The sequence below is a fragment of the Glycine soja genome, chromosome 6 (genome assembly GCF_004193775.1).
Source record: "Glycine soja cultivar W05 chromosome 6, ASM419377v2, whole genome shotgun sequence".
NCBI classification, from domain to species: Eukaryota; Viridiplantae; Streptophyta; class Magnoliopsida; order Fabales; family Fabaceae; genus Glycine; species Glycine soja.
In genome coordinates this window covers 45880950-45903695 of record NC_041007.1, presented here as the reverse complement: position 1 = coordinate 45903695, position 22746 = coordinate 45880950, and the positions used below count along the sequence as shown (strand labels likewise).

At 29.7% G+C, this 22746-nt stretch overlaps 2 protein-coding genes across 2 annotated transcripts; both read left to right on the top strand.

Moving 5' to 3' along the window:
• The first annotated feature begins 3431 nt into the window (after positions 1 to 3431).
• LOC114417233 lies at positions 3432 to 4264 on the top strand. The gene has a single exon (XM_028382362.1). The coding sequence runs from the start codon at positions 3631 to 3633 to the stop codon at positions 3970 to 3972; it is 342 nt and encodes a 113-aa protein (XP_028238163.1). The 5' UTR covers positions 3432 to 3630; the 3' UTR covers positions 3973 to 4264.
• A 14312-nt stretch (positions 4265 to 18576) lies between these two features.
• On the top strand, positions 18577 to 21331 carry LOC114417232 (ethylene-responsive transcription factor ERF054-like). The gene has a single exon (XM_028382361.1). The coding sequence runs from the start codon at positions 19124 to 19126 to the stop codon at positions 20369 to 20371; it is 1248 nt and encodes a 415-aa protein (XP_028238162.1). The 5' UTR covers positions 18577 to 19123; the 3' UTR covers positions 20372 to 21331.
• Positions 21332 to 22746: the final 1415 nt, after the last annotated feature.

Below are 22746 nucleotides of genomic sequence, written 5' to 3'. Positions count from 1 at the left end.
ACAACGAAAAATACCTAACCCAAAATATTTGAGTTGGATTGGCTCAAATTTAGTTCATGATCACTCATACTCGTTAACACCCGTACCCTATACGTATGTGCCTTCTTAAATCTTAAGGACTGATTGATGAGCCACCTTTGTATCAGAATTCCAAATTCAAAGTTCAAAGTGAGAACTAAATTAGTTTGGTTAGTTCGTCATTTCATTTGTTATATTGCTATAGGTTCAAGTCTCTAATTTGTGTTTTGGACAACCAAGTCCTCCATTTTTTGGGTTCATTTGCTTCTACACGGGTCCCAACTATTGCTGTCTTTTTTACCTTTTGTTATTGGACTTTTATATTTATATGTATATAGAGAGTATATTTTATATCTTAAAAAATTAAATTTGAAATTATATTATATATGAAAGATTGAAATTTAATGTTAAAAAGTTAGATAATTTTTTAAAAATTCACATAATTTTTTAAGTAATCGTGTAATATTAAATTTTAATCATTTATATTAAATTATATTAAATTTAATTATCTTACTTTTATATATTATAAGATAGTTTTGTCTTGTGATATTTGTTGGCCTCTACATGTAGACATATGTTATAACCATTCTCTTATGTTTTCTAAGTTTGTGCATTATATTTTGAATTGAGTGGTTAATACAGAAAACTTTCCATTTTGTCAGATTTGAAAATATACCTACGAATTATTTGAGGACCTTTTCTTTAACAAATTAATGTAATTTGATTTTAAAATTACCAAATTAGACTTTTTAAGTTAGTAATTTTTTTTAATAAAACTTCCTAATCAAACATATCTACTAATTACTTGTAAGTTACTCATTGTGAACATCCACTTATTTTTTAACCCATTTATTTTTTATTTTCTATTTTATCAATTTTTTTACATTGAAAATCTGAAATGTTCCAATTAAGCCCAATCTAAAAAATTAATTGAAAAAATGAATAATAAAATATTTTGGGTTGTGCGGCGATGCCATCTCACATTCAAACGCACCAGCACCATCTCACATTCTAGGTGTTGTTATTTCTTGGTATTCACAGTTTTTATTTTCTCTTTTCATTGTTGGGCTAAATCCGAATAGTGGGTCTCAATTTTTGAGACAAAATATTTAGATAGTTCAAAATTAAAGTATGTTATGTTAATTTAACTTAATGTTAGAGTTAATTGCTAAAATAAAAATAACATTTAAATGATCGATGAAAATTTTAAATGTTTTACTTTTATATTTATTATGAATTATTTATTTGAAAATTATATCCATACTTTTAAGACTTCAGTACTTAAAATTATTTTATTTTAAATAAAAGGGATTGATTCAAGCATGACACTATGTAGATCTTATATTTTAGCAATATGGTTGGACATAATGACCTGAATATTCTCACTTTTTGTAAGAAAATACAAATTCGAATTCCCAACAGCACATATTTAAGTGGAGAGGAATTTGATTAAGGCAAGTGAGAGAAAGACCAAATTTGAAAGGAGATTAACTATCATTGAGAGAGAGAAAACAAAAAAAGAAAAAAGAAAAAGAGAAAGGCATTCTCCCACATTTACAAAGAAGTCACTATAAAATTACATTCTTAGATATATAGATGGTTAGATCAACAGAAATTTTATTAGCAAGTCTGGGACATGTTTATGGACTTTCAGTTTCAACGGTTGGATCAGTGATTTGTTATCCCAAGTGAGAGATATTATTCTATACAGAACCTTGTTTTCGAGTCTTTTTTTTTTTTTATCTTCTTTCATTCTCAATTGTAACTCTGTAAGCTATATTATGTTACTTAGTTAATTAATTGCCTGAATAGCACAAACTCACGTACTTATTTTAATACGTATTTTAATCACAGTAGAGTTATTTTTATTGGTCCAGAATATCCATAATTTTTCTCACATGTTAATAAAAAAAAGCACTTTAAAAAAAATCCGCACCTCTTATTTGTTTGTGTTATTTTAATGGTTTAATTTGCATCCATTTGTTAGTACTTTCCACATATTTTTGCAAGTGGGGAGATTTAATTCAATGGCGCGCGTATTTGTTGATGTCATGATGTGTTGTTATTCCCTTATCAAAAAAATTCTCTAGCTTTTGTAGAAAGTTTTATATTTAATTAAAGCAGTATACATAGATATTTAATTACAAAATGAACGAACGAAAATTTTAACTTCTTCTAGAATTTTTTTTTAAAAAAAACAATAAAGATTTTGTAGACTATTATAAAAAAAACACTAAAATGTCATTTTTAATGAATATCGATGTTAACAATTATTATGGTCCGGTCAAATGGTCAATAATAGTAGCGCGAAGCTTCGTTTCCTCTGTTTATTTTATATTTAACGCCCACTTCAATTTTTTTTATATTAATTATCAAATCAAGTGTTTTTTTTATTATTTTAATAATATTTACACTTAACGCGTTGACTTAAATTTGAAAAAGCAAATTATACCGTATTATAACTTTGAGTAAAATGTAGAGAGAGATGCATCATGCCTGTGTATAACGTGTGAAAAATATGCTATTAGAGTATTAGTAGAATAATATTATTTACACAATAAACTTTTACATATTCGCTTATTCCCTTTAACTCCCTTTAAATATTATCTATTTTATAAGACTAAAAATATAAAAGAATTAAAATATTATGTAACAAAAAAATAATAATTTGGTAACCAAAAAATGTCATCTATTTTATGATCATAAATAATGTCATGACATGTTTCTTTCTTTCTTTTATTAATAATTTGTTGTAAAATATTATTGAGTAAATATAGTTACTTAAGAGAGTAAAACACTATTTTAGCCTCTAAAAATATAAAGCTTTGTCACATTAGTATTTGAAACTAAGAAAACTTACAATAATTTTTTAGGATCTCAAATAAATCTTTAAATTTAAAAACTTATTATCACTTTAGCTTTTAAACATATGTCAATAGAGGAGTATTAAAAACATATTCTTCCAATAGTATCATTTAAATCACATAGCATGTTAATGTTTTTATTTTATTAAAATGATTGACAAATTACATTTTTAATTTTTTTTTAAAAAAATTCTCTCTTTTTTATTACATAAATTTTCTTATTTTGAAATACTAACGTGTATGGGTACTATAAGAGTATAAGTAGTATATAAATATATACTTTCTAAGTTTCAACAACCCAAATAAGTATTTTACCTTGTTTAAAGTAGTAGGCTTTGTGCCTAGTGCACAACTACCTCAATAAATCATATAAAATTCACACATTTGGTAAATATTTTATCTCACCTGTTACCATGAATGCAAACAGCTAGGTGCGCCCGCCAAGTAAGAAAAACGAACGAAATAACGGTCAACAGTCAACACCCTTTTACGTCGGTCTATCTATACCAAACCCCACAAAACGTGCTAGACACATTTATAAAGCAAAACAACACTTGCAAATTGCAAATACAAACCTAAACCAAAACCCGTGTCTGTGTTTGTTTCCACTTTGCAAATCAGTGTGTACCCAGGAATCTCTTGATTGAGAAAGTGTGTTAGGGTAAGAGTTGTGTCGTGTCCACGAGACACTGGGAGAAAGAAAGTGTGTGTGAGTTGTTGTAAACTGAATTTTCATTTTTCTTTAGCCATGAGCACACTTGTTCGCAACACCACCCTCACCTTCAGCCGCAGAAACAGATACGAGCTTCTTGGTTTGCAGGGCAAAGACAAGATGGTCAAGTCCATCAGCTACAGACGCAGAAGGGCAAAGCAAAGGCAAATCTTTCTCACAACCTACAAGTTATCTTCTTTGAATAGTAACACTTTTGGGGAGCCGCCACAAAAGCCTAAGCTGAAGCTGAAGAAGGTTGCTGTTAAGGTTAAGAAGATTGTGGCCTCGGTTTTGATGTTCATGCGAGTTGGTTCTTTTAGGTCATGCAGTTCTAGGTCTCAGATTTCTGCCACCTCACCAAATAGGAAGAACTCTTGAGGATGTTGTTCTGACGTGGGTTTAGGATGGCTTATAATTCTCTCTATAATCTTTGGTTCTTTCACACTCAGGAGTTTTAGTGTGTGTTTGTGAAAGCGAACGCAGGCGTTTTTGTATTGGAACGCGGAATTTTTCCGTTTTCAAACACATCCTTATTAGTATATTTATATGGTTGATGATGAAGGATGGGAAAGGGGTATTTAATATTCTGTATATAAAGCTTAATCTAATGTCTACTTGACTACTTTCACCACTTTAGCTAAATAATATGTCCTGTTTCAACTTTCTATTATTTTAGCAGTTCCATGACTATCTGAAGTTTCATTGGATTTCACTGATTATATTTCTCCTTCAATTATTCACCTTTTAGTGTTGATATCAAAGCTTAATTTTGATGTCAGAAATGAAAATAGGCTCTTTACCCCTATATTCAACGTCAATTCCTAAAGATTGTTTTTTCCATAAGATAAAAATATTACTGACATCAAAAAGTGTTTGGAGAAATAATATGTTTTCCATAGTGCTATTAGCACAGAAATAATATATCAAGGCTCCAAACTCTTTTTGGGGGCAAATCCCTTCTGCTGTTGGTAGAAAACAACCAGGGTCAATGTGAGATATTGAAAGGCAGAATAATGATTTTGGCCCAAAAGACATGAAATATAACTTTGTAAGACATGAAATTCTTCTTTGGTTAGCGTATTGATGAGCTTGCAACCAAGTAGGGAAGGAACTAGGAAGAATGATTACTTACAACATCGAGATCTGATCCAATGGTTGTTTTTCTTGTAACTTTAAATCTTTGTTATGGATCGATGATGTGGGTAGAAATTGAGGAGGATGATGGTCAAGGAAAGTGGTTACGCTGGATTCTATTATGGAGATTTCTGTTAGACATTAATTATGCTACTTGTGAAACACGTTATTAGTCAATAGTGCATCTCTCCAATGAAGCGTTTTAATTGGAGTAAACCCCCATATTAATTTCAAGGTTACAAGCTCTTTAGGATAACAAGTGAGCTTGTTTGTAAAAGAATTAAGTTAAGTTAAAGTTAAAGGGCGTTCAAGTGGAAGTAACTCAAACGTGTATCCAAACACACTTTATCCGTTATTTAGATTACTTGACAAAAGGGATAATTGATTGTAAAAAAAAATAATTCTGCAAATGTGATGGATATTCCTCATTGCCTTCTAAGTGTAGGGACTAGTAAAGAAAAAAAAAATCTTTAATAAAGTAAGTGAAGAAAAAAAGTTGAGGTGAGGCCTGGTGTGCTATAGTTAATATTGAATAGCTGAACAGTACATGAAAACAATGTGCTGGTTATTGCTACCTGCACCACCCAAGTTATTTCCTGCACTCTTTTCGATTATTTTGACCTTTTGGATTGGTCATTTCGGAAGTCAAAAAAGGAATGCATTCCATAATGTAAAATTACATTTTTGATTGACCATTCCGAAAGGGGAAATGCAGGAAGCAATAGCCCAATGTGAGTCTCCAGGTAGCCCCCATAGAAATTAGGCATCTAAGTAAACTATTGGGCTTGCTTGTGATTTATGGCTATAGCCCAGACAACCTCACTAAGATAATGGACTTCTTCTGTACTAGTTGTGATTTAGTTTAAACCTCTCTCTCTCTCTCTCTCTAAAGAAGTGATTTTAATAAGGGTATATAAAAATTTAATTTAATTTATATTTATAAAATATAAAATTTATTTTTGTTTAGTTACAAATAAAAAATACGCTTTAATTTTAAGGATAGCTACAATTATACTTTTTTTTCATAAAAATTACTAAAAACAGCTTATCAAAATAATTAGAATTTTAGTTTTTTATGATTATAATTTATTTTAAAAATTAAAAAACATACTAAAAAATTTAAAATTATTTTTTTATTAAAATAATGACCTAACTAGAAGTTTGACAACTTATTAAATTAGCTAATAAGCTGGTTTATGTCTTATAAGTTGCTAGTTGAAAGTTGATTAATTAAATTATATCAAGCCAGTGGTATTTGATAAGATTAGTGATTAAAATAATTGAAAAAAATAAATGATAGAAAAGGTCATATATATATATATATATAATTTTCATATAAATCCTATTTTTGTTGTATAGACAAAATTATTTTTAAGTAATTATTGTTAGAGAAAAAAGGTTATATAGTTGTAAAATAATTACACACTATCATTTAATCACAAATTATATATTGTAAATTTGTTGACTTTTACCTAATTACTTTAAGAGTTATATTAATTATGATTTATAATTAAACGATCACGTAAAAAAATTATACCATAAATGAATGCATGAGTATTAAACTCTTATATTATAGATTTTTTTTATTAATATATAAAGATTATGTATATTATTTAAAATTAAAATAAATTGTGTGATAGTTTAAATAAAAGGAATTATATGAAAATATAAGAAAAAATAGTGAAAATGAATAATAATAATAATAATAATAATAAACAATTTAACTTTATTCTTCTTTATTGGTATTGTTGATTTTTAATTGCAATGATTTGTTTGTTGGTGTTCTCTTATTTTCGTTGATAAGTTGCATGTTCGTTAGCAAATTTTTTTGGCAATAATTTGTGTGTTCATTATGTTTATTAGTTTTTGATTCGATGCATCCCTTTGTTTTTCTTAAGGTGATGGTTGATGTAGCTACTTCAACTTATTTCCCTGGTAGTTTTAAATTTGGAAGTTTTCGTTTTCGTTTGAGGCATAGGCTCCTTTTCTCAATAAAACAAAACAAAATTATTTATCACTATCAAAGGTATGTGAGAGGATATCTTAAAGGAAATAAACGATTTCTCAAATTCTTAATGAAGAAAAAAAGCACAAATAGCAAAAGTCTTTAATAAGAGCAAATTATAATATAAATAAATATTTTATAAAAATTATAAAATGCCTTATTAAAAACATCATTAATATCTTTCAAATAGTGTCTTAAGTTAAGGTACAAAGAAAGTAAGATTTACCTTTTTATAAGAGGAATGTAGCAATGTTTTATGTGACATTGTCTTTCGGATGAATAATAAAATCTATCAAAATTGATTATTTTTTTTTATAAATTTCAATCAATTACAGAAAGTATTAAAAAAAGAGTGTCTCTAATATTTTTCTATTTATAATTAACATGGAGGTGTTTATGTATCATTTTTCGTATTTTTATACAATATTAATATTTAAAAATATTAAATAAAATTATTTTTAAAAGTATCATCAATGAATTTAGAATTATTCTTGTGATAAATAAAGCTGAATATTATTCTAGTTTGAAATAATTGCCACTTTAAATGTTTTAATTTATTCTCAATTATTTTTTATTTAAAAAATAAAAAATAAATTAATTTTTCAACTTTATTCATATCTTTTGGTAACTCTATTGATTGAAATAAAGTAACCTTAAAGAAATAATAAAATACATTCATTATTTTAAAATTAAAAATATATATTTATGAACTCTTTTTTATGGAACGTTGGAATAATTTATATAAAATTTATAAAAAAAAATATTATCTTTTTTTAAGCTTTGTCTACTTGATTATTTCGATAATTTTATTAATATAATTTTTATTTTAATTTGAAAAAAAAATCCAAAATCCAAAATCCAATTTATATAAATGAATTCTAATATATTTATTTAATTAAATTATTTTGTCTAAATACATCATTTTGTTGTCAATTAATGTAAAGCGTCCATGTACGTACTGCAATTATCATGTTTAGTTTATAGTTTCTATCACTCATTTGGCAGCTTATTGAACCCATTGATTAATTAATCAAAGTTGGTGGTTGATTGTGCAACAAACCTTGACAAAGTGCCTATGTACTTGAGATGCATTGGCAAAAGGGGACAATATTTTTCTGTTCCTGCTCCTAACTAGCAGAAGAAGTCGGTGCTCCACAAATGTCCTATATTGTTTTGGTCAGCAAGTGCCTCCAAAAAATAAATGGATATTTTTTTATATTTCTCATAAAATAATGTAGCCATTGCCATTGTATTTCGTTCTATACAGGAATTCTGAGTGAACAAATATATAAAGCTAGCACAGTGAAACTTTTTTATATTCCATATGCACTATTTGGGTATGCTTTCATTAAAAATTTGAACTGACTTTTTTCCCCGTATAATAGATCAGAATTACTGTAGTAACCTATAAAGTATCGACATCGACGTGAATAGTGAACACAATAGGAACACAGACACGTAAATATCTATAATATTTAAAATATAAAATATAATACAGGTGTCGTGTCGATATCGAACACTGACATAAACACGTGTCGAATACCAGACAAAATAAAGAGCTGGGAAGATAGAAATCTATGAATATTAAACCAGCACGATATCGATGTGGCTTCCAATTTGAAGAAAAAGGTCCACTATATCTGCTGTTTTTCTGTCATCTCTACATAAGAAACTAAAGAAAGTCAATGCATTGTTATGGAGCGCTTCTGCATCATTGCGCCGTAATACTGCATAGCCTTGAAAGTTGAAAGTGTAGATTATTGAAAAACTGACAATGCTGTATATTATTGAAAACCTAGCCAAACAAAAGGTCAACATATTTATGACTTTATGTATTTAAGAATATGGATCTACACACACATATCACTTCCTAACCTACTCAAAAAAGTCTTTAAACTCAGGATATTTATTTAATTTTATATAATAAAAGAATGACAATGATTTAATGATTTTATTCATACAAAAGGTGGTAGATGTTTTGTTTATTTGTTTTTATGATATGTTTCCTTCTTTTTCGATTAAAAATATATAATTTATAATTAAACAACATATATTGATTAAAATATATTTTTTCATTATTTTAAATTTTTATCAACTTTTGACTGGGCAATTTTGGGTGCCGTCGAGGATGCATGTTGCTGCTTTATGGGTGTGTGAGTAGAAGACGTGAAAGAAAAAACTTGACAACAATATGGGGTGACAAATAAATAAAAAAGAAATTTTAAATAAATTATCGAGGATAAAAATCCTAGTAACTTATAAGATAAAAGCTTGTTAAAGTAATTTTAAAAATATGCAAGTTACTAAAGTAATTTGTATACCAAACAAGTCAAATTAACTTATAAATTAACAGAATACGTGACTTGCCAAACACATTCTTTGTATTGACCTCTTTTAAAATATTTTTTTTACAAATTTTAATGAGATTTTATTTATTTAATAAAAAGTAAATATTAACTTTAATGTGAAAAGATCATTTATTTTTTTATTATGATTACATACTATTTATATATTTACAGTATAAAATTAATATTAATCTGTATTTCAAATAGTTTATTTTATATTTAAACAGGTTTATATTTTAGTTTTTATTTAACAATTATATATAATTATGTGTACTAAATAATTGTTTTCTCAGTATTTTAAATCTAATCATTACCAAATATGTCTTTTTAAGTATTCTTTATAGAAGTGGCAGAACAGGTCATAAGCCATTTGACTGGGCCTGACAGGCCAAGGTGAAAAAAAGGGGTTGAATCAGGTCAAATTTCTTATAGCTATATAATTTATTAGGTTGTCTTGCGCCATTTGGCTCATCGGGTCCGATTGAGGCAAATTGATATTTTTTGTTTAAATATTCATATAAATTAAAAGAGTATTAGGTGCGTCATGTGTGAGAGTTATAAATTTTTTATATCATTTTCGATTTTTATTTATAAAAGAATAATATTGGGATAAATAGGCTTGATAGTTGATGAGCTTACATTTAATGAGTAATTGCCTAACCTATTTCACCTATTGTATTGAACTAAATTGACTCGATTCTTTCTAGGTTTCATTTTTTAGAAAAAAAATCCGACCTGATTTGGTCCATTGAATTAGACAAATTTTGTCACCTCTAACTTTATGAAATATCCACGGTTAAACTTCAAAATTAGTCATAAAATAACCACGCAACTCTTCTTTATATATATATATACAGAAAGACTATCCTAAACTTCAAATTTTTGTTTTACAATTTCTTTGAACATCCTTTTTCTTCTGACAATAATTTTGATGCTTATTTAATATAATTGGCAGCTACTATCAGATTTGACATGCCTGCAATTTTCTAGACTAGAGAGCAAGAAATAAGATTTCATTGTTACAAGTTACTCTCAAGAAACGTACTTACTGGTCGATCATTAGCCTAAGTGACACTGGCTTCCAAAGTATGATGTGAAACATATGAGTCGTATAATTGTGCATGTGACATATTCATGCATGTTTTTCCATCTCAGCCGAACTGTTAGACATGTCAAAGTTAGTGCCCCATTTTGATTCTCCGACACAATCACCATGCAATATGTTCCTAAATTAGCGTTGACAGTAGAAAATTAAGCCATATACATGAGAAGTTGGTAAGCTGTGTTTAGTCTCTGGGTCAAAGAAAGAGACCCCTAAATTTGTCCCATCACTGAAAAATAACACTATAGAGAAAGAAAACATAATCTTCTATTTGTCTAAGTAGATGTGATTGAATCCACAATGAAGATATTCGATCGAGCCATGTGTCCATAAGTGACTTGTCGAACTTTGAAGGAAAGCTGTGAAAAAAAACTTTGAAGGAAAGTTATGTTATATTGCTCCTTTGTTCCTTGATATTATGTATATGGAGAGATAAAAATAAAAGAAACATTAAGAAAATAAAAGATAACGTGATAATAAGGAAAGAAATACCCTCCCAAAAAAGAAGAAGGAAAGAAATAGAAAAAAATGAATTAAAATATTATACAAGTATATAAGTATTGTTGATACATTTGATATCAAGGTATAAAAGAATAACTAGGTAGTAATATGTATTTTTTTCTTCACAAAATATCCTATGCATATAATTAAATACTTACAATTTATTTTTTATAAGAAAATATTTACAGTTCATAGTAATAAGTGCATAAGCTTTTCAGACAAAGATATTTTCTTTTTTGAAGAGACAAAAGGAATCTCATTAAAAGAAACTAGGAGAGCCATATAAGGCATGATTCAACTAGCTAGATTTCAGACAAAGATAATTAATCCACATCATCCCAGAAACTTCAGGAAGTTTATAATAAGCCATACTCAACCACAGTTTCTGCTTGTAAAGTTGAAAACATAGACTTTTTTTTTTTATGTATCTGATAGTGAATTTAACTTTTTTTTTATTAATGATCATATTGGAATTATTTTTTTTTAACACTCAATTAATTTTTTCTATCGGATCTACTCATAATTTTGAGATAAATTGATATCTCCAATTGCAATTCCATAATCAAGTCAAAAATCGAATCTTAGACTTTAGTTAGAAAACCTAAATATCAAATTACTTTTACTAATAACTTTTTTAATTAACTTTAATTACAATAATTCGTATACTTTCTTAATCTTTTATATCCTCAGTTGTAAAGAAGAGCAGATGTTGCTCATATTAATTTATGCATAATTATATTCTGACTCTTCCATGAAATCACGTGAAGTTAAGTACCTAAACAGTTTTTAAACAAATCATCGTGGGGTTGGAAGAAGAAAGCATAACTTTATCATTTGTGTACAATGTTTATGGAATTTAGGAGTAAATTTTCTATACTCCTATAATATCTATTTCATTGCAGTAGTGTATGCTACTATAGTATCTATTCCATTATTATAATAAAAGAAGTTTGTATTATAAGAGGATTGATAAAATGATCAGGATTTGCTCTCGCTTAGTAAAAGAACTACACCTTTCGCAATTCTAATAGAATTAGCAGGTATTTATATTATCAATTAATGTAAATATTTTTTATATTCTCAACTAATAAGAAGTTTTTTCTATATAAATTTTAATGTAATTATTATAATAAATAATAAACTTATCATCATATATGACTGAGAATAATTAAATGATAGGATAAAAAAAATCTTTATACTATTAGTACATATATTATTTATCTATTCTTATACAATGGATTAAATTTTTACATCAAGGGGATTGTTAATATTGTATCGTAAAACATTTTTTTCAAAGACGAAAATCTTTGTAGTGCATGAATTTCAACAGAAAATTAAGGATCCCATCCGAGTTTACGCGACAAGACTTTTGGACCAAGAAAAATAATAATATTATTACACAATAAAATGTGTAATATTATTATACTTGAAGAACAAAATGATAGAGATTTAGTGTGGACCCCCACACGTGCGGATTTTCGCCGACCTGTTTTTGGGGGACACCCTTGTGGTGGTTACTTTGCTACGACAAAGCATATCCGAGCTTGAAACCCTTGGCATTGCACCGAAAGTGAAAAGAGGGAGCATTATATTAAGTGGATCCTTTACCAGACACAAAATTGCACTATCATTAACCCACTTCAATTGTTACTCTCAAAAAATAAAAAAATAAACTATATTCTTCATGCATGTTTCTTGGGTAGTTTATTGTTCAGTCAATTAGTACTATAGCCAAGGAAGATGCCGGGTCCAACCACATATTCTTCATGTATTTGTTGTTTGACTTTCTTCACCAATTCGAAATACCTCGTGGTTCCATATATAACTCTTTCTTTGTTTTTTATTTTTTTCTTCCTTTACAACAGAAATTAATGCTCGCAGGATTTAGTACATAAGTTTAGAGATTTGGGTCTTTATTGTTTGTCGTCTTGAAAGTTGTTTGAAAGAAACAGCTCTTTAACAAAGTTTTTAATTAGTTTAGTGAATTTGATAAAGTATGTGATCTCAATCCGGAGAAATTAGATTATATATAGCTAGTAATTAATCATCTACAATGAGGAGAAGTAAAGTTATTATATTGATAAGATTATATATAGTAAATCATCTAATTGATTGGAATGTTAGCCGATCGACCTTTTATTTTTTCTTCTTCTTCTTTTCTATCTACCATTATTCATACGAGCTAGAAGATATATCATTTGATGGGAGGGAAGATGATTGCGTAAACTTTTGAAGATACGAAAAATCTGAACTTGTAAAAAAGTTAGTGACATAAGAATATATGAAATTGTGTAAAAGTATTGTATATATGACACAAAAGAGAGATATGGACAGAACGTAATCACGTATCTTGTAAGAATATGTGGGAGATCATGAGATACTTTTGAGGATCAAGCTCCTCTTCTGAACTAAGTTATATAATGCCAGATATTGACAAGAAAATCAATTGTAATGCTATGTAAACATGCATAGCAAATTATAGATATATTAGCATATTAGTTAATCGTTGATTTGTTTTCATCAACTATTAAAATTACTAATAAATTCCAATTTAGATTATTTAATCTTTCATTAGCTGTCAAGATTATATACAAGTTGATTAATTGTGGAAGAACAATTAAAATATAATTGAGCAAGTTAAGAAAAATAAATGAAATATCTAAAAGTCAAAATATTGAGCATGCGCTTAAGCATGCCAATTTAGGATTAATATTGTAAGCATGCTTAGTGAGAACACTCAATCAAAATACTAAGCATGCTCATGTTTAGTTAAAATTTCTCTATAACTGAAATCTAGTTCATCATCTAATTCAAGACCCGATCAAATAATATTGTAATTGGTTGTTATATTTTTCTCTAAAAAATATATCAATTCTATAACTTTTTTGGACAAAGTAAGAACACTTTTATTCCTTACCCATTTAAAAAATAATTTTCACTTGTACAATTAGGCTCTCATACCAATTTTTTGTTATCCGTGGGACTTCAAAATTAAAGCCCACACACACGCACATGCATATATAGAAGAAACAGAAGAGAGGAGAGAAAGCCAAACATATATCACTCAATATTTTCAGTTCAAATAGATGCTGGAATAAAGTTGTGTGTTTATACACATATATATTAAGTTCCTCTAGGAATAATTATTGATAAAATCATAAAATTACTCTCTTCACATCTTTTAAAGACAGTGATATATTAACTTAATATAGAAGCAATCTTAAGTTGTATCATAGTCTTGCATTAATTGTTGAGATACACACAACTATTCTAGGAATAACTCTTGTTAAAGTTATTCACATCAATATTTTTTTTATACATATTAAAGGATTGTATAAAATTAAGATTTTAAAAGACTTTTTAAAATTTATTGAATAAATATTAAATATCTTAATGTATTATGTCTACCAAATTTTAGATAAAAGAAATATCTGTTGATATGAAATCTAATAGTTAATAATAATATTTACTTATATTTTAAAAAATATATATATTATATGTTAAATTAAGAGGGTGAGTCCTGACATGATGATGAATTAATAAAATTTGATATATGCACAAAAAGTTATTGAATAAAGAAATAACTTGATCCTTCCTTTTTTATATATATATTTTTTATTTTACCAAAAATTAAAAATTATCCTAGCTAGCGATATACATGAAACTTGTTGCTGGTTGAAGTTTATTGGTCGATGATAAATTTAGTGGAAAACAAAAATGCCCTAATTGAACAGTTACTGTCTACCGGAAATCAGTAAGCGTATCAATTGAAAGGTGATCTAAAAGCTGTTCCCGACACAACCTTTGGGCCATTGTCTCCCTGTCTACGTACCTTGAAGACCCTTTGAGTCATATGCATGGATACTTAGCAGGAAAGCAGCCAAGCAAAACATATGGATGTTTTCTACCTTCTATTGCATCACAAACACAGACACGGGGAGAGAGAAAAGGAAATGAATGAAATTATATGTTAAAATTCATTTCAATAATTAGGTCGTTTATATGGATCGAATGGTTGGGAGAGAAGATTCGAGATAAGGAGCACTAACACACATGCCGCCTGACCAATGATTAACATAAAATTCATGTAGTGCGTTAGATGGTTAAAGAAAAAAAAAAGAGAAGAGATGTTCCAAATTTGATCCTTTTCCTACAAAACTATCATTCTAACAAATTAATATTTATAAAGAAAATCATAAAATTTATGTGATTTAATAAGAATTAACATAAAATTCACTCACATAAAGTTACTCATAGTTTTTATTCATAAAAATCAAAGTCAAGTATCACTATTCACCAAGTTTACATCAATACATTGACTTGCAGTGAACTAGGTCCCCTTGATAGGTAAAGTTTTCTTGGTACAAATATAAAGTCTTTAATATATGATAATTGCCATAAATTCCTATGTGTTGGTGTCATTTTGGGACAATTAGTTGATATCTCTTGTGCTTTTGAATTTTGTTTGTCTATTTGAGTAAAGTTTGAATAAAAAACAAGGTTTAACTAGGATTTACTAGTTTTTCTTTTATGCTTGATCCTGGTTTGTTTTCTTATGTTTTGTAAGAGCTTTATGAAAGTAAGAACCAAGTAAAAGAGATGTCCTAAGAGTGATCTTGAGGTGTCAAATATCCTTTGGTTTGAACTCTAGAACTTTGGAGGTTTTGCGAAGACAAAAAAAGTTTTTGAGAGTTTTGGAGTCTCGCACACTTGTGCAAGAAATTATGAAGGAATTTATGCACCTGCACAATGCTGAAATCTGAAGTGGCGAACAATTATACACCCGCACAATAGAATTGTGCACCTATGCAACATTTGATGCAAGAATTATGTATTATTTTTCATTCTATTTTTGTATTGGGCTTAAACTCCTCATAGCTTTAAATAGGATTTCTGGTCTAGTATAGGTTCATAAGATTGAACGCTTAAGAGGGGGGAAAGAGACTAAGATGTTCTTGACGATTTTGGAAGGCTTTCTCCATGACTATAAGTAGCTAACTTCTCTTTTTCGTTGGAGTTTAATGCAGTTGGTTCTACTTTCATGTAATTACTACCTTCTTTTTATTTAATAAAGTGTTATTATTGTTCTTCTTCTACGGACAATGCTTATTTTTTACTTGATCACCCTCTTGCATGATTATATAATTTCAATTGAAATTGAGAAATTTTTTTGAATTACGGAAGAAGATGATCAATCATTTTTATGCTTATGAATAGGATAAAGAGGATTGATCATCGTTAAAACCCTTTGTCTTAATGCAAGTATCTTGGCTACACTAATTTACGGGATTTGATAGTGAAATCAAAGGACTTAGGTTCTCTCACTTAAGAGCTTAAGCCTTGAAGAAATTTGTGGATTGATGATAACATAAACTTATTTGAATAGTAATTGTGGTGATTACATATTAGGAAATCCAATGATGTTAAACCCTGATGATCCATCTCATCGATTGAAAACTTATTTATCGTGCATGCCAATTATTTGATAATTCCAAAACTCAATCCTTTTGCTTTTTAATCTTTATTTTGATGCCAATCTTATTTAATTTGAGTTATTCTCAACAAAATCTTCAAATCAATATTTCTTTCCCTTACTTCCCTTTTTATTTCTTTCCTTTATTTTCCTTTTTATTTTCTTGATTTTGTGCATATTGTTATTTAGAGTTAATTCCAAATTTCTGTAGTCTACTTAAGTCACTAAAAATTGTCCATTTTTCACACAATTTCTTGTGAAAACAATACTTATTATTTTGTTATTTTGTTATTTGAGCGATTTGGTACTCGATTTTGTCAAAATTCCAACAATATATTACAAAATTAAGGAGTAAAAAGAGTTTTTTTTTTTTAAATTAAAGAATTAATTAACCCAGGATTCCATCATTTTCAAAAAATAGCCAAACAAGTTTTGAAAGACAAACAAACATTCACAACCAAGTATACATTATTAGTATGTGACCCCATGAACCACCTCACTTAAGCACTCGACTTCCACCAACCATAGCAAGTCATTGCCTCAGGAAAGGGTATGGTACAAGTTTAGTAGTTTACAATCTGTCACCAAAAATAGCTACTAGAATTTTACCCTTTATAATTATTTTAGAACAGTGAGTTATCATCATATTAGTATGTTTTTCCTTCTTTTTCGTCAAGTACGAGCGAGCGAGCGAGCTGCCACATTAACATGGCTTTCCTTAATGCAGAAGTCTCTTCAAATATAAAAGAGTCAATAGGATTTTAGCAAAGAGAAGTAGCCACAACGTGTTCCACAAACATGCGTTTGGTTCCCATCTCATGTCACATGACGCGCGCGTGTATTTTCTGAAACCATAAAAAATTGTTTTATGTTTTTATTATGTGAATTTTAGCATAAAGTTAATTAACGACCAACTTTATATAGGTATAAATGTAACTGGGTTCAAATTCTTAAACAAGATCTTAGACTTAAATCTTCTTGGAGAGAAAAAAATGATTGAAAAAAACTCCATCATAAATAATAAGTTAAATAAATGTTCTGATAAAAATTAATCACCCATAAAATAGGTGAATATTTTACATTTATTTTTTTAATCATCAAAATGAAATATTTATATATATATGTATAGGTACCAATAGAGTACAAAAGTCATTTACAAGGCAGCAAACCCTCTGAGATGCTATACTATGAGCACATGGTTACACAATATTAACATGGTAGCATATAAATATAACCAAGGCAAAGAAGCACCCAATAAAAGAACCACAATGACCATATGTGCACAAAATATTTTGCACACAATATTTTGCACTTATAGCATATTTGCTTGAATGATTGATACCAAAAGCTTACTAATTATCACTTCAATATGCTAATAGTCAAACCAATAAATTATTGACTGGAAAAAAAAAGAATCAACTTAGATATTGTAATATCTTAAGCTCTTAGGTAAACAAGAACTATATTCACCTTAGTCAAATATTAACATTTGGACAAGCTAGGAAGAGGCAGAACACACTTGAATGAACTAAGTGTAGTCGGTTTTTATTTTGAAATTGATAGTATTTCTTGACTGAACATATATCTATTAGAAGTTGGCAGAATCCAAAAAGAAGACATGCACCAATAAATCAATCAATAAATAGATTATAAGAATAAAAGTAACAGAATATAAATTTATCTTATTATATTATGTTCATTAAATTCATTTTCAACTAATGTTGCAAGACCTGAAACTCACTTAAATTTTAATCTCGACTCATACTTATGCTTCAAGATAGGAAATTGATTGCAACAGTGCATATATACAAATACAATACACCAGAGAGTGGAGCTCACACTCTATGAGGAGTGTCATTGGATTGGAGAAGTCAATAGAAGAAAAAAGAAATCCCTGTTTGCCGCACCATCTCACTTTTTTCTTGGGTTTAACCAACTTATTTAGAGTTTTTGGTTTTTTTGAGATTCTATGGTATCCACCTAAGTTTCGGTTTAAATGATTAATATTTGATTTGAGACTTAATTACACTTAAATTTATACAGATCAAACTTAAAATTTTCATTTTAATATGTTGTCAACTGAATTCCAATCTTTAAGTGCAGTCTCATCCCACTCACACAAACAATTAATAACTGTTTTTTTCCCTCCAACCTCTGCTTGATTTGCAACAGTTGGAAAGGCTAATAAGAGGGAAAAAAGATATACATTCCCAAAGCGAAAGTGACAGAGTGTGTGAGTGAGCAAAACGTAACCACACAGGTGACTCAGCCCAATTGAGAGCCAAAAAAAATTGATGTTCAAGCAAAAGACGGAGCGCGTGGGTCCCACGCTAGCCAACCAGTGACGAGACTTGTTCCAACTAATGCTGCATTAACTAGAAAAAGTTTGATCTCAACACCTTTCTGCTCTTTCTCATATAAACCCCTTCACTCGCCCACCCTTTTGCTAGCAAAATCCAAATCTCCCCTGCTTTCAAGTTTCACCACTTGTGAGTTTCTGAACTCACACATTGGCACCCACAAAAACCCACCTTAAACCTTCACATAGACATATACCACCTTCTCCCTTGGTTATACACAACAGATTTTTAGATGGGTCCTTCCAAAATTACAACTTTTCCCATCCGATTCTGCTTTTTATTCTGATCGGATCAGCTTTGAAATTAATCACAATCCACTCTCCAAAATTCTGTTTTTTTCCCCTCCTTTTCAACTGCCTATCTCAAAATCAATCGGTAAAAGTTGTTCTGGTTTAATCTGTAATCTCTAATTTGAGTTTTGAGTATTTAGTTACCTCATAGTCAGAAGACAAAAACTCTTACTCAAAATAATCCTGCTTGATTCGAGCATGATTGTTTCTCGTGAAAAATAGTTATAGTTTGTATTGGAACTATCTATCTCAATTTGGCTTTTGAGATAGTGAGTGGGAGAAGGGTTTGCTGTTGTTTTTGGTATTTGTGGTGGTGGTCATGGCTAACAATAGGGAAAAGTCTACCAAGGAGGGTGTTGAAGAGACTCATCATCACAAGGTGATTGGTGAAAGTGAAGGCCAAGATTGGGAGATTGAGAAAGGAAAGGGTCTTGATTTGAGCTCAGGGAGGAGACAATGGAAGCCAGTTTTTGATGATGCTTCCCTGTCACACAGGCCTCTCAAGAAAATCCGAAGCCCCGAACGCGAAAACCCGAATCAACAACAACAACAACCAGCATCCTCTATGCTGTCTCTTCAGCCTCCTTCATCAAGAATAGTGTTTCCTTTTGCTTTTGAAGGCTCTCAACATCCAATGCCATTCCCACACCCTTTTGGAACCACAAACTTGCCTCTTTTTCGTCCAAATCTTCATCCAACTCAACAAATGATATCTTTTGGGTCCCAACAGAACATGGGGTATCCACCATTCCTAGCCCCAGAATCTACCATGCCACACCAACACCAACAACACCTTCAACAACATCATCAACAGCTTCTTCATTATTGGAGTGATGCAATAAATTTGAGTCCAAGAGGGAGGATGATGATGATGATGAATAGGACTGAAGGAAGACAAATATTAAGGCCACAAGCACAGCCTCTGAATGCTACCAAGCTCTATAGAGGAGTGAGGCAACGCCATTGGGGCAAATGGGTAGCCGAGATTCGTCTCCCTCGCAATCGAACTCGCCTTTGGCTTGGAACCTTTGACACTGCTGAAGATGCTGCTATGGCTTATGATCGCGAAGCCTTTAAGCTTAGAGGGGAAAATGCTAAGCTCAATTTCCCTGAACTCTTTCTCAACAAAGATAAAGCAGAACAATCCACAACTGTTGCTCCTGCTTCTTCTTCTAATGAAGGTTCAACATCAACATCAAGCCAGAACACAAAGCAACCAGAACCAATACCAGAAGAGATTAACACTGAGAGTGAGGACATACCACCAACAGAGACAATAGCAGAAGAGAATGCTGAAACTGGAAAAGGAATTTCACAACCTCAGGAATTGGTTTGGGGTGAATGGTTCAATGCAATTCCTGCAGGTTGGGGTCCTGGAAGTCCTGTGTGGGATGATTTGGACCCCAACAATAATCTTCTTTTGCATTCACAACTTCCCTTTGTGAATCCAAATCAGCAAGAGTTTCATGATGATGCTGGTGCTTCTTCTCAGATACAACAAGAAGATAACAGCACAGAACCAGGTTCTTCTTCCTCTCCCTCTTTTCCCATGAGGCCCTTCTTCTGAATGGTTAGGATTAAAATCATATCTAAAATTAGCATCTTTTCTATTAGTTTTTCTCTTGATTAGTGTAAGAGAATTATGAAGTCCCACGTTGGATAAACAAAGACACTTTTTGGACTATACATCATCTATTTGCTTCATACAAATTTGAGAATATGATGAATAAGTTCTTAATTCTCGGCCGTAGAATATTTTTCTAGTTCACCCAAAAAAGATTCAGCCTAGTCTGCACTCATTTTGTATTGAGCTTATGCAAAAATTCAAACTGTTGAGAGATTCCTCTTAGTTTTCTTTCTTCTTCTCCTGAATTGATAACTATCTTGGTCCATTACTGAAGCTTCCCCACGTTCACATATCAGGACAAAAGTGATAACCACACCCCCACCAATTGTATTTTGTTCTCACTGGTTGCAGATATTTTCAACAACAACAACCTGCATATCATGGATGTTTACTTCGAAGCATATAATAAATTTTCATTTCCTGAAAAATTCTGCTGCAATAAGGCTACATATTTTAACAAGCCTTTCGGCATCTGGCTCATACTTGGTGGGCCTTCCCTTAATTTGTTCCTAGTTCCTAATGACAATAGTTAGTGTTCCTAGTTCCTAGTGATAATAGTTAGTTTTCTGTTTTTTTGGGTAATTTATTATAATAGTACTATTATTCTCTTAGCTCTTTTTTTGTACTATTAGTTGTTTTTAATTTATTATGCAGATGTTTAGCATGACCAAGAAGGAAACTTTTTTTTTTTTGTGATTTTCCTTTTTAATGGTCCATAATGATAATGTTTCGTTATGAGCTTCCTTTTTCAGCTCGAAGGACGGTTGTATATTATTATTCCGTTTGTAGTTTGTTATGCACATTGTCCGGTTTGGACTGATGTAATGTTAGGCCGACTTTACCGCCAAGACTTTTATGTTTCTTCTTTGGAGTATATAAAAACAATAATGCTTTGTGTGTTGTTGTCGTTGCTTGTAAAAATCTATACATGCATGCAATGATGCAATAAAAACGATACTCATGTTTGATTTCTACTTCAGTATAAAAAAAATGTTTGATTTCTTCTTTTTAGATTTATTTACCCTTTAATTATTATGAACTACCTTTTAACTGTTAACCTCCTGTTAATCTATTATCTAGTTTAATTTAATCTTATTTTCTTAGTTTTGTTTAGTGTCTCATATTCTTCTCATATTTCTTCAGATTTGTCTATATTTTTTTTTATTACATGTCTATATTCTAAAATATAATAAAAGAAATAATATAAAAAATAAATATCTACGGATAGGCACGAAATACTTTGTTTCCCACTAGTATCTGATCGATAAAGTGTGTTGTTACTTGTATAGTTTTTCGCCCCAAAAATTACCATCTAAAAGAGGAAGTTACGTGTATACTTTATTCTTTTTTACGGAATCAACGTATCAAGAAATTTGCAAAATTGCAGTTATATTTCATTGAAATGACCATACTTTGCTTATTTTAGCTTTCTGTTGTTCTGGAATAATTTAAAGGTATAATTAACATACTACTAGGTCCTCACCTATCTGCACTTAATCTTCATTGGTTGAGATTTTAAAAATCAGAATTAATTTAATTTGAGACTAGATATATTTGTAATGCTTTTTTAATTTAATAGATATTATATTAGTATTATTTATCTTAAAATATATTGTAATTGTAGTTTTATGTTTCTTTAACTCTATAATTTATTATACACAATATCAAGATTGATAATCAATGTTAACAAATCAGGTTAATAAAAATAAACCCATATATTGTTGTTGGGACTTAATCAAGCCAAATTAAATTCAAGTAAATTATCCTATCAAAATTTTGAGTCACATTAGAATAAAAAACCCAACTCTTTCTATGAAATTCTCCTGATACTATTATAGTTTGGATTTGCCTCCTTATAGTCATTCATAAATAAAAATATTGATAAAATAAAAATTGATATTTTCTAAAGCATCATGTGGGCACCAATAATAATCTCTATAAGGCATCACTAGAGCATCATGTAGGCACCATTTGGACACCACACTTAGGTATCACTTAAGCATCATATAGGCATACTTGGGCATTACTTAGGGACCACACATAGGCAACAACATATGACTTAGGCACCACACATAGGCAGCAACATATGACTTAGGCACCACACATAGGCAACAACATATGACTTAGGCACCACACATAGGCAGCAACATATGACTTAGGCACCACACTGACTTATTATTAGGTGTAAGGTGTTAAGAGTCTTGGTTTGTTAGGTGAATAAGCTCTATAAATAGAGTACTTACATAGTATCAATATTGTATCTTTTATCATCTTAGTCTATGTGAGTCTTTTCTATGAAACTCCTCGTCTATTCT